Below are 17607 nucleotides of genomic sequence, written 5' to 3' on the forward strand. Positions count from 1 at the left end.
TAGAGCAGCTTTTCATTACACTCGCCCGTAGGTCACACCACTTATAATGCTTTTATCAAATAATGACACTGAAAGCGATTAACCGTCTGAAAGCAAGGAGGAACAGTCTTCCCTGATGTTGATGCTGGTCCTGTATGTAAATGCGACTGTGTTTAGAATCTGAATGCAATTATAAACAGACCGTGTGTGTGTGTGTGTGTGTGTGTGTGTGTGTACCTGTACTGCAGGGCCAGTCTGAGCGCGGTGGCGTTGGACGTATTTTTATCCGTCGCGGGGGGGATTTCCCCACCAGCATACTCATCCGCTCGGCGTTACTCTTACACTCCTCCAGCGTGATGGTCAGCAGATCGTTCTGAGACTTCAGGTGCTCGATACGACTGAAACACACACAGTGAACAAACAATGCCAGACACGATCAGACGTGCAATTCACAGGGTCCCTACCTAGTGTTCACTGCTCCCTAAACACTCCTAACACAACATTCCTGAAGAATCTGCAACATCATCAGACAACAGTTAAGTTGCACAGATTCAGGATTTCCTGTGTAATGCAGAGTTTATTGCTATTTTGAATAAGATTTTAGTTTGTTTTTTTTATTTTCATTTTAATTTTAATTTAAGTTTTAGTAATTTTATGTGCTTGTCATTTTTATTTTTTTTATTTCTATTTAGCTTATTATTATTTCAGTTTGAATTTTTCATTTTATTACTTCAACTTAAACATTTAAAGCTTAAACTTATATTTTATTTTATTGAATTTCATTTAAGTTTTAATATTTTTATGTTTTGTCATATATATATATATATATATATATATATATATATATATATTGATTAATATTTATATTTAGCTTAGATTTATTTGCTTAAATTTTAGTACTTTAGTACTAATACTTTAACTTAATCTTTAAAAACTATTTTATTTCTTTTTACTGAATTTTTGTAATTTTATGTGGTTTTGTTTTATAATATTTCTATTTGGGTTATTTCACTTTGAGTTTTAGTAATTTAAAAAGTTTTTTTTTTTTTTCAGTTTTATTTCAATTAATTAACAAAACAACACTGGTACGATGACATACAACACTTATGTAAATACAAAAAATATTATATAGTGTTATATAAATGTATACAATATTTTATGTGCAAGCCAAGTCTGTACTAGGACGGGGAGACGCACTAAAGCCGGACTCTGAAGTTCTCTTCCAGTGATCTGAGCGTGTCCTAGAGTTCAACAGCAGATCTTGTCGTCTGTGCTCTCTAACCTGTTGAGTCTCTCCGTCTCCACCTCAAACTCGCGGATCTTGCTCTCGGAGATGGCGGATCCGTGCGAGTACAGCGTCTGGAAGATCTCCTGGATGTTGGAGCAGTCCTGAAGGGAATGAGCCAGATGTTCAGCCACGTTACTGGACACCTGCGGAGACACGCGGAGATGAGACTAAACCACCACTCAGCAACAGCATCCTACATCTCATTTGTCTTCCTGCGATTCATTCAGCTCAAAGCTTTTTGTATATGGATGTAATTCCAGCTCATTTTTGGTTGCTATAAATTTTATAAGCTTTAAATTGATCTGCAAAGTCACCCATTTCACCTTCAAGATTAAAGTCTGAAACTCATTGTAACATTCAAAATGTAACCAGTGGTGATGACATCATCACAGCATCTGCACGCTGAATAACAGCCGCTGCTCTTCCTGTCTCATTTGCATCCTGAATCGTGATTGGTCGTTTCTTTCTATCCTTCAATTTCCCTTCACACATGTAAATATTTCCCATTCTGTGCTGATTATCAACATTAACATGATAAATAAAATTAAATAAAATTGTCAATGTCAAAAAAATAAAATAAAAATAAAAAAATAAAAAAAACTATTATATTAAACATAAAAAAAATAAAAACACAATAAATTTTATATTTATAACAGTGCTGATTCTCACTAAATAAAACAATTAAACAAAAATAAAATACAAATAAAAAATAAAATCTACTCTTATGCTCTGAGCAAAAATAAAAAATAAAATAAATGAAAAATATAAATAAAAAATAAATAAAACTATTATACTTAACAATAAAAAAAAATAAATTTCTTCTATCACTATATGCTCTTGACATTAAATTTTTTTTGAATATAAACCAATTTATAAACATTTGTCACTAATACTTACAACTAAAATAAACCACTACACTGAAGATATAGCATTAAATTTTCTCTAAATGTCATCTTAACTCTCAGTCATAACATCAGCTAAATGATGAGAGCGTGGTTCTGCTGCTCAGGCCCTTGTGCGAGAGAACAATCATACAATGAAACAAAGTGTTATGCTTGATTATGGCACACTTACAGAATAATGAATAAAAATGACCAGAGAGGAATAAGAGCGAAGAAACAGAAGAGGAAGGTGATCTACTCATCTGATATGCTCTTATGGGATGAACAGACACACTTAAACTAAACGGGAGGAGAGAAAGGCGCGAGAGGAGAGTGGGGGGGGGAGGAAAAATAAGAGAAATAAAGGAAAAATGAGGGGAATGAAACAAAAAATGAAACCAAAGGGAGAATCTAATAGAAACATAAAGACAACAGAAGAGCCGGGATTTCCATCACAGATTTCACCTTTTAGCATTGAGCATTGAGGTGATAAAACGAGAGAGGACAGAAAATAAAAAAAATAAAATGAGAAATTCTTCTATCACTATTAGGGAGAAATAGGGAGAGTAGAGCACGAGAGGCTGTGAAGACCAAACCTGAAAATTTTGTTTGAAACCAAGATGCAACAACTTCCCTCTGAACCAAAAACACAAATTTTTTAAAAACCACATACGTAGAAATCCAAAATACAACCACAATCACTGATGTACCATCACAACAGGTTTTTGAGCTACTCGGCACCTAAAAACTGGAACTATGCAATTGGATTATTTTGCATACTCAAAAAACTGCAATTGGCAAATATTTTTCTTTTTTTTCCTAACAATCGGAACTGCTAATTAAATTCAATGCGTTTACACTGACAGATGCATCCTCTTTCAGCATATTACAGAGGCATATGTGTCAATAACAAAGGACTTTACGCGTAGAGGACATTTTTCTCTCAAAAAATGTGATCTAAATATCAGGATTCTCTGCCAAAACACATACACTCCAATCATTGATAGGAATGTATACTGAAATACATCCAAAATGAACTTGAGATGCCGATTCGAAGTGGCCGAGGACTCTTCCTAAAACTGCGTGTTTCTGCTGCAGGAATTTCCTTGCCCCTCGTGAGCCCCATCGTAACATATAAAACGAATTGCCAAAACGCCTTAAATAGATTCCACTGCCCCCGGCCCAGCCCTGACGGAATCGAAATTAAATGTATTCCTTTCGCACATGATTAGTCATTCAGTCAAAACATCCTTAAACACGCTAGTGCATGCTGAATTTTGGGCTCTCAAACTTTATCGCAAACCTAAAATAATGATTTTTCCTAAATAGATCCAGGAGCGCAGAGAGAGAGCAGGAAACACGTCCTGCCAACAGGGACCCAGAAACCCCACGGCAATCTGCGGATTAAAAACTGAGTTCAACAGGGACTTTAATTGGCTGTGAAGAACTGAAGGCCACCGGCATGAGAGTCTACATGAGTTAAAATACTATTCGACATGAAAATTCAATTCACACGGCGCAACTCCTAAAAAGCAATAATTTGAACCAATTGCTCTGTTATGGCAGCGAGCTATGGGGACCTCTACAAACCCACGATTTTTCTAAATGGGAAGAAAAAAAGAGGGCATTCGAACTCTGATACACAAATTTGTAAAAACATCCTAAAAGTAAAAAGAGGCAACACCAAAAACCTCGGCAGAGCGGAATTAGGACCAATACCCCTTATGATCAGTATCCAGAAAAGAGATGTGACGGCCATTACAGGCCAGAGATGGCCACGAGCCGAGAGAGCAGAGACTGTGTTCACTGTGCTCTCAGAGAGAGCTGCAGGAGCACAGAAGAACCACATTATAAATTCCTCATTCACTGTGATCACTATCCACAGAATTAGATCACACTATTTCACACCAGAATTCACGGAGAATTCCAAAAACTAGCGAAACACATTTTATGGCATTACCAAATTCAGAGAAATTAAAATAATATTTTGGGAGAAAACTCTATCTCAATCACAACAGCAAATCAGCAAAGTATGTAACAGCCTGCCACAAACTACGAGAGTCAGCCAGTGGGACAAAACTAAAGTCTGAATGTTGAGACAAATACACACAAGTGTGGTTTTTATTTTTTATTTTTGATTTAATTTGTTGATTTATTATTTATTATTGATTTATAAATGTATTCATGCATTGGTTTAATGATTGATTTTTTATTGATTATTTGTTCACTGCCTATGAGAATAATGGCCAATGCTTTGGGCAATACTGTACAAGTCATGCCAATTAAAGCTCAATGAATTGAATTGAATTGAATTGAGAGAGAGAGGAGAGAGAGAGAGAGAGAGAAGAGAGCGGAGCGAGAGAGAGGAGAGAGAGAGGAGAGGAGAGAGGGGAGAGAGGGAGGGAGAGAGAGGAGAGAGAGTGAGAAGAGAGAGAGAGAGAGGGGAGAGGGAGAGGAGAGGTGATCGGAGGGAGGGGAGGAGGAGAGCGGAGAGAGAGAGGAGAGATGAGAGGAGAGGGAGAGAGAGAGAGAGAGGAGAGAGAGAGAGCGAGAGAGAAGAGGAGAGAGGAGAGAGATGAGGAGGAGGAGAGAGGAGAGAGAAAGAGAGTGTGAGAGAGAGAGAGAGAGAGGAGGGAGAGAGAGAGAGTGGAGAGAGAGAGGTAGGAGAGAGGATGAGAGAAGAGAGAGAGAGAGAGAGAGAGAGAGAGCTCGATCTGTCATTCAGGCTGTGTTTAACAGCACACTAGCATACTACTCATACTATAAGTACAGTATGCAGTGTGCACATCTGGATGATCGACTGCATTATATGTGCAGTTTTAAAACAGATAGGGTAGTTATTATCTGGTTAATCCAGCGATCCATGTACATTAAAAACATGATTTACTGTAGTAATAGCTCTAATACATACAAGTTTCTATTCTAAACCAGTCGATGTGTCTCTTGCTCAGGGTTATTACAGTTAGGTAACACTTTACAATAAGGCTTTATTTGTTAACTACACTAGTAAGCATGGATTATACATGTACAGCAGCTGTCAATCATAGTTAATGTTCAGTTCAGCATTTACTAAAATGAAAAGTTAACACTAGTTAATGCACCGTCAACTAACATGAACAAACAATGAAGAACTGTATTTTTAAGAACTAGCTTTTGTTTAATAAAATGAAAAAAATGACAAAAACACCACATAACTAATAAAACTAGAATTAAAGTGAAATCAGAAAATATTCAAAATATGAATAAAAACTAATATAAACATTAATATAAAACTGTGTCTGACCCCGATGCTGCTGATTTCAGAGCCGAGGATGGATCTCTCCGCTGGCAGTGATTCTGAGCGTGTTTTCGACAACTTCACTCGCTCCGCCACCTGCCCCACACACACACACACACACACACATATACAGATACAGCGTGAGCATTATAAAGTGCAGATGTGTGTTTAAAGCAATACTTCCGTCATCTTATATGCAGCTGTATGAGCTTTTCTTCTGTGACATTTTAATTTAAATTCTGACCCTCATTTCAAATAATGAAAGTGAAGGACTGGAGCTGTTAAACTCTACAGTGAAATGACTTAATGTGGGTCAGTTTCTCACACAAAGCATCACAAGACTTCAGAAGAGAATCAGACTGCTGAAAAAAGAAAAATATATGCAATAAAATAAAATCTACTATCACTATTATGCTCTTGATCAAGGCACTTAAACTTAATAAAATAAAATGGAAAAATTAAAAATAATATAAAATCTGCTATCACTATTATGCTATTCATCAAGGCACTTGAACTAAATAAAATGGAAAAATAAAATAAATAAACATTATATATATATATATATAATATAAAATAAGTAAACAAATTTTTTTTTAAATATATTTTTAAAAGTAATGTAAATTATTTAAATATAATGAAAATAATAAAACTTTCAGCTACAAAATTTCAGCTAGTCTCCAAGGCACTATTTCTCATTTTCATTTAGTTTAAGTTGTACTAAAATAATTAAAACTGAAATAAATTTTTTAAAACAAAAAGTAATTAAAATAAAAACCATAAAAAAATGATAAATGAAATAATATATATAATATAAATATAATATATTATAACCACAATTAAATAACCACAATTAAACCACACATATAATATAAATATATTATATTATATATATATATATATTATATATATATAAAAAAACAAAACAAAAAAAAAACAAATGCATTTTATTTCAGCTACTTGCCAAGATATTATTTCTCCTTTTGTTTAACTTGATTAGTTTAACTTGAACTAAAATAACTTAAAAATAAATAAATAAATAAATAAAATAAATGGCTTTATCAAAATGCTATCAACTACTTTGGCGACGGGGATGTCGTTGCTGCTGCTGCTGGTGCTGAGTTCTCCGGTGCTGGGGTTGATGGGACGTCCCGCCGGCGTCAGACGCCCAGGACTGGACGGAGCGCCGGGCTGAATGCTCTGGAGACGCGTCTGCAGCTCTCGCACCTGCGGGAACAGAAAGACATCTGTCAAACCTGTCAAAAAGGTCTGAAAGTCACATAGGAAGAGTAGTTTTAGGTTTTTTGCAGTGTTTTTTCTGAGTTCAGAGGGCAGTTCTAGAGCTAAATCTAGACGCTGAGGTTTGTTCAGCATCTGCATTCATGTGGCTTCAGTTCAGTCTATATTAGAGGCAGCAGAAGCCACGATGATCACAGATCTCTCGTCCAATACATGAAGAAACACCACACACAGCTGCGCAGGGTCAATGAGTGCATTGAGAACCAGAAATCAACCTTTTCTGACCCGCAGTGAAATACTTGTGCATCAGAATCGATTTTCAAGAGTATTTTTGTTTCAAACACACTCATGTTTCTAGCGGGCAGCGCTCAGGTCAGCCGTCCCAGAGCCCCATCTGCGTTATGCTGGCAGCGACTGTGAATTTTTCAAGGCAAATAAAGCTTCTCCTGCCAGTGGAAAGGCTGCCAAAGGACAAATAAAGGACTGAATCCTGAAGTATTGCAGCTCTCACACACACACGGACACAACATCAGACTGAGCTTCAGCACTCTGACGCCTCTAGAGCTCTATCCTTATTATTATTACACGAGCCAGACATATAACTGATTCAGACCACATGGAATCGGAGTTTACAGATCATTCCCAAAGTTCCCAAATATCACTCAATCTATCCTCATGCTTGTTCGATATTTTAGGTAATCGGTCAATCAACTGGAAATAAATAAATAAACAAATAAATAAAATAAAGTCACATTAAAAAAAAAAAAAAAAAAAAACCTAGGTCACATTTAAAAAAATAAATAAATAAAATAAACCATAAAAAAAAAAATCTCATAAAAACATCTACAGGTCTCATTTTGAAAAAAATATATATCTAATAAACATATAATTTGAAGTGAAATGAGCATAATATAATATCATAATATAATTATACACTGTATTGCCACAATGAAAATCTAATCATAATCATCACTGAAGATAACAATATTTGAAGAAAACGCTGCTCATTAAGTCTGTTCAGTGTCAGGAGTGTCGTTGGAGCTGCTCAGTTCATACTAACAATATGTTCAGTGTGATATTAAGGACATTTGATTTGTTTTTGCACGATAAACAAAGCTTTTAATCTGTTGGGTTCCTAAAGCACAAATGGTTGAGAAGCTCTGATGTGTTTGCACTGAAACATCCCTCCATCAGCCACTCAAGCCCATCGGCTCTTAACAAAGAGAGAAAATATCAATATTTAACTTAGTAGCTCAGTGCTGTCCATCCTCACGGTCTGTAATGGACGGCAGTTAGTGTGTAAGCGATTGTCTGTGACTTAGATGGATGACAGCGGTGTTAGTGGTGCACACACACACACACACACACACACACACACACACACACACACACACACACAAAGACCTGTAGTTGTCCAGTCCAATCAAACAAACCACTGCCACAAAGTCAGGCTAGTAATTACGGTCAGGTCGGCACGTCTTGACTCGAGTGGCTGTGGCATATGAGTCTAAATATAGCCGTGCTTCAGATCCGGATCATGATTAGACTGGCCACAAGTCCGGTTTAAGGTCGGACAATCAGGTTTTGAAATACCTTATATGCCTCCTGGCACAGGCTTAAGCCAGATGCTCATTTGTCCTCCTTTTAAGATCACTAATTCATACTTTATACAATGGTGTATAATAATTAAATAAACAAATAAATGGCAATTTTATGTTCAAGTTTGCTTAATTGTGTAAAATAAATATGTAATTAGTAATTTTATTAATAAATTAATTAAATAATTTAATTTTTATATAGGTTGTAATTTTTTTTATGGTCATACTTTAGATTTAATACCGTGATATGAAATTTATGTGTTATGAATTTATGAAGATTAAGGAAAACAGTCTGACACCATGGTATAATGAGCACACTTGCACCCTAAAGAGAGTAGCCTGGAAAATGGAGCGCAGCTGGAGGAAAACAAAACTAGAGGTATTTCATATTGCATGGAGGGAAAGCACTTCTACATACAAAAGAGCCTTAAAAACTGCTACAGTTGATCTGCTTACTTTTCGTCTTAGAAGAGAACAAACACAACCCCAGGTATTTATTTATTAAATACAGTGGCTAAATTAACAAAAAATAAAGCATTTACAGACACATACCTTTTCCAACAGCACAGCAGTAATGACTATGACCTTTTTTACTTCCAAGATCGATACCATTAGAGATAAAATTCTAACCATGCAGCTGTCAGCTACAGTATCGCAAAAGACAGTGCATTTATGACATTTTTTAATTCAATTGTGTGCAATGGTTAGAGAGTCGGACTCCCAATCGAAGGGTTGTGAGTTCAAGTCTCGGGCCGGCAGGAATTGTGGGTGGGGGGAGTGCATGTACAGTTCTCTCTCCACCTTCAATACCATGACTTAGGTGCCCTTGAGCAAGGGCATCGAACCCCCAACTGCTCCCTGGGCGCCGCAGCATAAAATGGCTGCCCACTGCTCCGGGGTGTGTGTTCACAGTGTGTGTGTGTGTTCACTGCTCTGTGTGTGTGCACTTTGGATGGGTTAAATGCAGAGCACGAATTCTGAGTGTGGGTCACCATACTTGGCTGAATGTCACGTCATTACAGCTACAGTATCGCAAAAGACAGTGCTACCATTCTCTGCTACATGAGAGGATTATCTCCCTTTTCTGTCAAAAATACGAGAAAATGCAGTATCCTCTTAGCTTTGTTCCTTCTTAGAGAAAAATTTTATTTGTGAGGATTTCCAGTCAGGATTTAGACCGAATCATAGTACAGAGACTGCACTCTTCCACCCGGATCCAGTCCATATCCAGACCAGATGGAGGATCAGCACCTAGAGATGACCTCTATAGCCCTGAATGTCAGCAGAGACCACGTCAATTAGATGGCAATCAGCACAAGACCACGGGAACCAGACAAGTTCTACACAATCTGACCTGTGTTGCAGCCTGGAATTAAACCACACCTTGCTGGTTTTGTCCATTTCTGTCACGGATGGAGTTTCTGTCGCATTTGGCTTGTTTAGTTGGGGACACTTCATTTCTGGCAATATTGTCGACTTGATTGCACAGACACTATTTGAACTAAACTAAGCGGGGCGAAGACATCAATGAATCAATAATGAACTGACTTTAACTGAAAAATTGGGTGTTTACTATTGTCCTTTTGCATTATTGACAAACTATTTTCCTGTTCGACACTGTAAAGCTGCTTTGACAATCAGTATTGTATAAAGCGCTATACAAATAAAGGTGACTTGACTAAATATATATTTATATATTTTTCAATACTGAGGAGAAATCTTATTTGAATATATTATTGTATGAAATTTATGAGAACATATCATCTGAGAATGATCAGTATTAACCCCAACAGAATGAATGAAATTTTATTAAATTCCTTTGACTGTATAACTCATGATTGCTCAAAAACAGTCCAAATTTATGAAACCTACATATTTATTTCTAACAAAACAACATCAAAACAACATAACTATAACTCAAACAAAGTAAATTCATTTTACTTACATAATCTATACATTTTTCATGCTGCAATAGTTGGTCAGTAGGCATACATATTTATGTTTAGCAACAAAATTCAGTCCCTAAAGTGTGTGAGATATGGGAAAAAGGCTAAATATTTTTTATAAAAGTTTTTGGCACTAATATAACTTCATAGATAATTTTACAAAAGTATTTTTGACACTAATGGTACACCATACATACTCCGGAAAAAAAATGTCCCGAACTCAAAACGGTTATATCTCTTAAAAATAATTATAACAAATCAAATAAATAAATAAATAAATAAATAAATACTGTGTATTTTGAGGGTCTTAAATCACTTGCAAAGTTTTGTTCCCTTATTAATAACTATGCATTATTTTGAAATTATGTATTTCTTGTACGTCAAAATGGATTAATGAGGTAAATTTCACTCCTCAATGGAAAAGTAATTTTTTTGTAAATCACCGGTTTAGGATTTTTTTTCTTCAGTTTTTATGAATGCTGCAAAGAGTCATACTTTTGGTGTTACAGAAATGGACATGCTAATTGTGATGAATCTTTGTATTGAGCTTAAATAAGGAATGCCGCTGTCCTCGGATCGCTCTCAGAAAAACGCACAGCACAAACCTGTTTGGATCGATTAGTCTGCTGCTTTTAGATGCGGTCTGTAATCGAATCTGGTCATCTGAAGCCGGTTAGCACACTAACATGATTAGCCCTGAAATGCATCGAGTGAAAAAGGGCAAAGGCTTTTATAGAAACAGCCGGGTCTGACCTACGACATACAAACGGCCTGCGATTTATCTCTAATGAAATCTGTCCGTGCTCGTGTAATTGGTCTGATGCATCGCTTGCTGTTTCTGACAGGACGGGGTTTATTGTAGAGATGCTTTGACCTCGTTACTGCATCTCAGTGTTTTTATATTGTTTTATATAAGAAAAGTATATTTATTTGAAAAAGATAACACTTCAGTTTTTTATGCCATGTTGGTCAAAAGACAAACACAAATAATTAAAGCTTGTTTTATATCATTTTTAAGTTTAAATTTAAAAGTTTTACGTTTTTTTTGCTTCATGCAAATGAAACTGAACTGTATTTTATTTTATTTGTTTAGGTTAAATGTGTTGATCAAGAGCATAAGAGTGATAGTAGATTCTATTTTATTTTATTAATTTTATTTTATTTTATTTCAATTAGGTTGAGTGTGTTGATAATTTTTATTTTTTAAATAAATCTTAAAAAGATCTAAACAATATAAAAAAAATTACAGTTCACTGTTAGATTTTAAGGACAAAATAAATAAAATTACAATTTATACAAGATAAATATTTTACAGTATTGAGATTCTGGGAAAAAAATGTTCTTCAACAACTGTACATACAATGAGTACAAAATAATTCATACATTCTACATTTAAAAAATTTCATTGTAATTAGGAAACAGGCTGGAAAAGTTGGGTCTTAAATAAAATCCCACAATTTTAGACTTATTTTCATGATAAAGTAATTTAACCCCTAAAGTCTCAATAATGCATGTGACCAGAAGTTGTACTTTTGAAATTGTTTGTAAATGATGACTAAAATTAGATTCTCATTACTAAATTATAGTATAAATTAAGGTAAATTATTATTAGGTTTTTAAATTTAGCATAAAATCTGCAAAAAATACTAACACAAGTAAACAAAACAATGAATAAACAAAATAATGAAAAATCTAACTATACTTTTCTCATTACTGTAACTTAGTTAATTTTAGTAATTATAGTAATTCAATCTAATTTATATTCAATTTTAGTAAAATGTTTTAAAAAGTTTATAATGACAATAATTTTTAAAATAACATTAAAACAGTATAACAAACAAACAATATAATGAAAATGAGATACCTCTACAAACGCGTATACATTTGGGATATGCCGGTATTAAATTTTCATTTTGTGATTTCTGCTAATGCTTTTATCACGGTATACGGTATTATCACGATATTGACATTTTGTTTAAAAAAGTGGACATAATACAGTATAACAGGTTTAATAACTTTTTCTTATAACAAAAATAACTATACAATAAAGCAATTCAGAAAAATATATAAAGTTAAAAGTTTTACACAGATTAAAGTGCATAAGAACTATAAAGACCAATAGGTATCACTTTACAATAAGATCTCATTAATTAACCTTAGTTAATTTATAATCTAAAATATATTTGAAGAGATATTTATATATATATAATTTATAATGTTTATTATAATATAAAGTTTAGAATAATGTTATAGTAAAACGTTTTAGAATTCTAATAAAAATTTGCATAAAAACAGCAAAACCATACCACAGTTATTTACTGATACAACGCATATAACATACTTCCACAAACTACTTCTACTACTGACTGTCTTCCTATCGTCACATAACAAACATAAAATTAACATGTTTAAATAAAGTCATTAAAACTATGTAATTACACAAAGGGAAGAATAATAGTCATATATTTAACCCCTTTAGATTACCTGGAATATGGACAAAATAATTATAATATAACATAATAATTAGAGTATAAACAGACTATTAATGAGTGGAGAAAGGTTGGTGGTTTGAATCCCTAAACCTAAATGATAAATCAGTAGTTATTTGGACACTCACACGTCTGCGCAGGCGATCTCGCTCCTCTCGGATGGCGTTCATGGTGGCTTTGGTGCGGTTGAGGTTGGGTTTGTTGTCTTTTGTGATCATCATCTTTGTTAGGCTCTCGTTCTCCTCCCGGAGTCCAGCCAGCTCCTTTTCCCAGCGCACACGCTCCTCACACAGACTGGGGTAGAAGTCACGGCCCAGAGCACCCTCAATCTCCTCCACCGTCTGCAAACACACACAGACATCACACAAACCAAGTTAGCAAAGCTTAGCTTCAGCCACATACAACATTAGCACATTTCTATTTCAAATAAATGCTATTCTTTTGAACTTTATATTCACCAAAGAATCCTGAAGAATAAAATGCATCACCGTTTCCACAAAAATATTGGGCAGATGTTTTCAACATTGATAATAATCAGAAATGTTTCTTGAGCAGCAAATCAGCATATTATAATGATTTCTGAAGATCATGTGACTCCTGGAGTAATTCTTTTAAATAGTAAAAATATTTCACATTTTTACTGTATTTTTGATCAAATGAGTGGAAGAGACTTCTTTCAAAAACATTAAAAACTCTTACACAGTCAGGAAAATACTCATTTCATTGCCTGGTTTTACATTTACATTTATGCATTTAGCGGATGCTTTTATCCAAAGCAACTTACAGTGCATTCAGCCTACACAGTATTTTACCAGTATTTTTACCAGTTTTATGTAACTTCTAAGAGCAAGTGCACACTTTTAAGGAAAAACTCTTTCTTTAAATGCTCTCCAGCAAAGAGGCGGAGACGTTTCAACATGAAACTGCACTCGAAACTCACTTTAGTCAGCTTTTTTTATATATATAAAGCTTTTAAGAACAATACAATAATAGGAAAATGTATAAAGTAGAATTAATGCAGTGAAAATGGTAAAAGTTTTTAACTAATTGATTTCACCATAATTCCCCAGCTGATTAATCAGAGTATATTAAGACAATTGTTTAGTATTACAAGTTTTCTGAAATGTTGTTTAAATATGCAAATAATGCATTATCTATTTATATATGCACTACTTTGCATGTATTTCCAGAACAAAAATATGAACATTGGATTTTGCTGCTGTGTTCTGATGGGCGGAAAACACACTGACATACAATACGTCTAGTATTGTAATATCCATATGAACATTGGATAAAGTCAGGTTCAAAATTCTTGTTTGAATTTGCTGAAATATTAGAATTAAAGGTTTTTACAGAAAGGATTTTTTTATTTCTCTTTTTATCACTCTTTAAATCAGAAAGTAGTTAACCTTACTCTCAACAGACTGAAAAAAATATTTTACAATGTTTTAGGAATAAAATGTTGAATACAAAACAGGTGAATGATATATGATCAAATCCTTTAGTAAAATCCTTCAGAATATAAAAAATAATAAAACTAAAGTTTGGTGTATGCAAGTTCTACTGATTCAGAGAAAAAACTCATGGCCTTTAAACATGTTATTGTGATTGAAATCTAAAGACACAAATAGATAAAGTGTACAAATAAAACCAGGCAAATTATATATGAACAAAACCCTCTATAAAAACCCTCAGAATATACATAAGAATAAAACTCTAAGTTTTGGTGTTTGTAAGTACTGCTGAAGTGGAGAAAAAACTCAGTTTGAGAAAACGGCCTTTAAAGATATGGATTAAATTAAAATCTACAGACACAAATAGACAAAATGCTAGGATAAAACCATGCAAATTATATATGAACAAACCCCTCTGTACAAACCTTCAGAATATAGAAAATATTAAAGCTTTAAATTTTGGTGCATGTAAGTGCTGCTGAAGTGGAGAAAAAACTCTTTAAAGATATGGACTGTAACTGAAATCTACAGATGCAAATAGATGAAGTGCAATAATAAAACCAGGGGAATGATATATAAACCAACCCCTCTGTAAAAACCTTTAGAATAGAGAAAATAATAAAACTGTAAAATTTTGTCTGTGTAAGTGCTGCTGAAGTGGAGAAAAAACTCTTTAAAGATATGGACTGTAACTGAAATCTGCAGACATAAATGGATTAATGCAATAAAATAAACACTTCAGTGTGTATTTTGGATATTTTCTTTACACTAGTCTGAAAAAAAAAACAGTTTTGAAAAGACAAGAATAGAAGAAAATAAAAACAATAAAACAGTTTTTAAAATCATATAATAGTATTAATAAATACAGAAAACTCATTATAATCTTTTAATTGTTTCTTCTAGGCAGCAGTGAGATCAAAATGCAAAGCAAATGAAGACATTTGCTGAAGTCTCCTGCTTCTCAGACGTTTCTCTTGAGAAAAAGAAATGCAGTTGTGCGAGCAGCTTCACGGCAGTCAGCGGGAGACTATTATAACTGCAGCGGTTACTCTGATGAACCGGATTATGCAGCAGAGCCGTGAAATGAAGCGTCACACACTAATGCAGGATCAGGAGTGTTGGAGGCCAAGATGATGACTCTGGTGCTAAAAGTCCAGGAACTACAGGCCTAAACGCTCTTCTAACAGTGAGTCAGCAGCAAAACATCAGGCTTTACTGACATCACTCACATCCCTACAGACTGTATTGAATTATTGATAATACCAGCATGAGGAAAAAGTGGGTATAAATATAGGGTTTGGAGTCATTCAGCTCCACAGTCTCAGATTTTTGACTATTAACATGAAATATTGTGATATAAATCCAGTCTACTTTGCAGCTTATTTTGGTCAAGAACCGCCCACTTAGGAAATTGGACTGATTGACAGATAAAAAAAGACCAATCATAGCTTTTTTGTGTGTGAGCTATTTAGGTGTGAGTGAATCTAAAACATATTACAGTTCAAAAGTTTTTTCAAAGAAATTAATACTTTTATTCAGTAAGGATGCATTACATTGATAGAAGTGAGAGTAAAGACATTTATAATGTTACAATAGATTTCTATTTCAAATTTCAGTTCAAAAACTTTGTTCAACAAAGAATCCTAAAAAGTCAAATGTATCATGGTTTTGTCAGAAATGAAGCAGCAACTGTTTTCAAAATTGTTAATAATCAGAAATCTTTCTTGAGCAGCAAATCATCATATTAGAATGATTTCTGAAGATCATGTGACACTGAAGACTGGAGTAATGATGCTGAAAATTCAGCTTCGATCATGGGAATAAATTACAGTTTAACAGATATTCACACAGAAAACAGCTATTTTAAATTGTAATAATATTTTACTTTACTGTATTTTTGATCAAATAAATGCAGCCTTGGTAAGCAGAAGAGACTTCTTTTAAAAACATTAAAAACAGTTTTGACAAATGTTTGTATAGAAAAACAGAAGAAATTAGTGGGAATAGGTTAAGACTTTTGTGATCTGAATATACAGATTATTTTACACATGAATAACTTTCATGCATCACACTTTACCATAGAACTAGACACTAAATTTGACAAAGTTTTTCCAAGTCTTTTTCAGTCTATGTTGAAAGGTTTTTACCAGATCAAGCTGCAAAAGTATCAGAGTGTATAGATTCAAGATTTTCTTTTTATTTAGATTATCTTTCATTTTTATTAGATTTTTTTTGTGTTTTATTTTTATGTAGTTGAAAGTTAAGCTACGTGACATGCAAAATTTGTGCAAAGCCAGCCAATCAGATTGCAGTTTGTGGTATAGTGCACTACATGCTTGAGCTGGTCTGTGGGCTCCTGTACTGCATCTGTCAGGTGTTTTACCTTGATGGCCAGATCGCAGTGTTCGCTGGCGGTGGTCAGCTGCTCGATGTGTCTGTCCACCTCTGCCACGGACAGGCTGCATGTGCTCTTCTTACGGCCACACAGGACGCTCTCCAGCCCCGTCAAAACCCGCTGCAGCTCCGAGTTCAGGTCACTGCAGTTATCTGGAAAAACACACAGATCTTAATAAACTTGGAGTCAATTATTGGGAATTTCTCCAGCATGAAACTGCAATCGCATCCTGAGTCATTCATGAAGAAAAAAAATGCTAACAATAACAGTAAAATTAAGGAATGCAATATGAAAACATTAAATAAACAGCTTAAAAATGAATAGATAAGATTTTTTTAAATCATATAAAAGTATAGTAAAGCAAAAACACAAATACAATTACTATAACGTCTCAACTTTTTCTCCCAGACAGCAATGAGATCAAAATAGGGAGAAAACTGAGACTTTTGCAGAAATCTCCTGATTCTCAAAATTTCTAATGAGAAAATGATCCCAGTAACCTCCCATGTGTCTCTTCTTAAGTCTCAAACTCAGTGCTCAGATTACCAGGATACCAAAGTCTGTGTCAAAAGTCAGAGATCTCAACATAAACTCAAACATTTCTCCTCAAAGCACCTGAGCTGCTCCACATTTGTACTGTACAGCTCTATAATGGATGACAATTATTGACTCATTGTGATTTAATTTTTTTTTTATGTAGTAATAATTAGAATAATTTAACATACATATATATATATATATATATATATATATATATATATATATATATATATATATATATATATACTTAATTTTACATTTGCATTATTATGAAACTATTTTCATGGCATTATATTTTTACATTGTACATTAGCATTATAACATTATTTTCATCACACTATTATTTTACATTTAAATTGACGTTATTTTCATTCATCTTTATTTCACGTTTATATTTATTATTTTACATTTGCATTATTATAACATTATTTGTAAGACAGTATTATTTTATATTTACAAGTATTATTTCACATTTAAATGTATTATTTTTCATTTACATGAAATTATTTTACATTATCTTTGTA

General features: G+C 33.8%; 1 protein-coding gene across 1 annotated transcript in view; it reads right to left on the reverse strand.

The window, feature by feature from the left end:
* Positions 1 to 17607, reverse strand: part of mcc (MCC regulator of WNT signaling pathway) — a 100370-nt gene that overhangs the window by 25263 nt on the left and 57500 nt on the right. Inside the window, 7 exon segments of the mRNA XM_042751867.1 lie at positions 217 to 263; positions 266 to 377; positions 1262 to 1410; positions 5432 to 5521; positions 6503 to 6649; positions 12823 to 13035; positions 16532 to 16695. Coding sequence (XP_042607801.1) covers positions 217 to 263; positions 266 to 377; positions 1262 to 1410; positions 5432 to 5521; positions 6503 to 6649; positions 12823 to 13035; positions 16532 to 16695 — 922 coding nt within the window.

This window comes from Cyprinus carpio, chromosome A5 (assembly GCF_018340385.1).
Source record: "Cyprinus carpio isolate SPL01 chromosome A5, ASM1834038v1, whole genome shotgun sequence".
NCBI classification, from domain to species: Eukaryota; Metazoa; Chordata; class Actinopteri; order Cypriniformes; family Cyprinidae; genus Cyprinus; species Cyprinus carpio.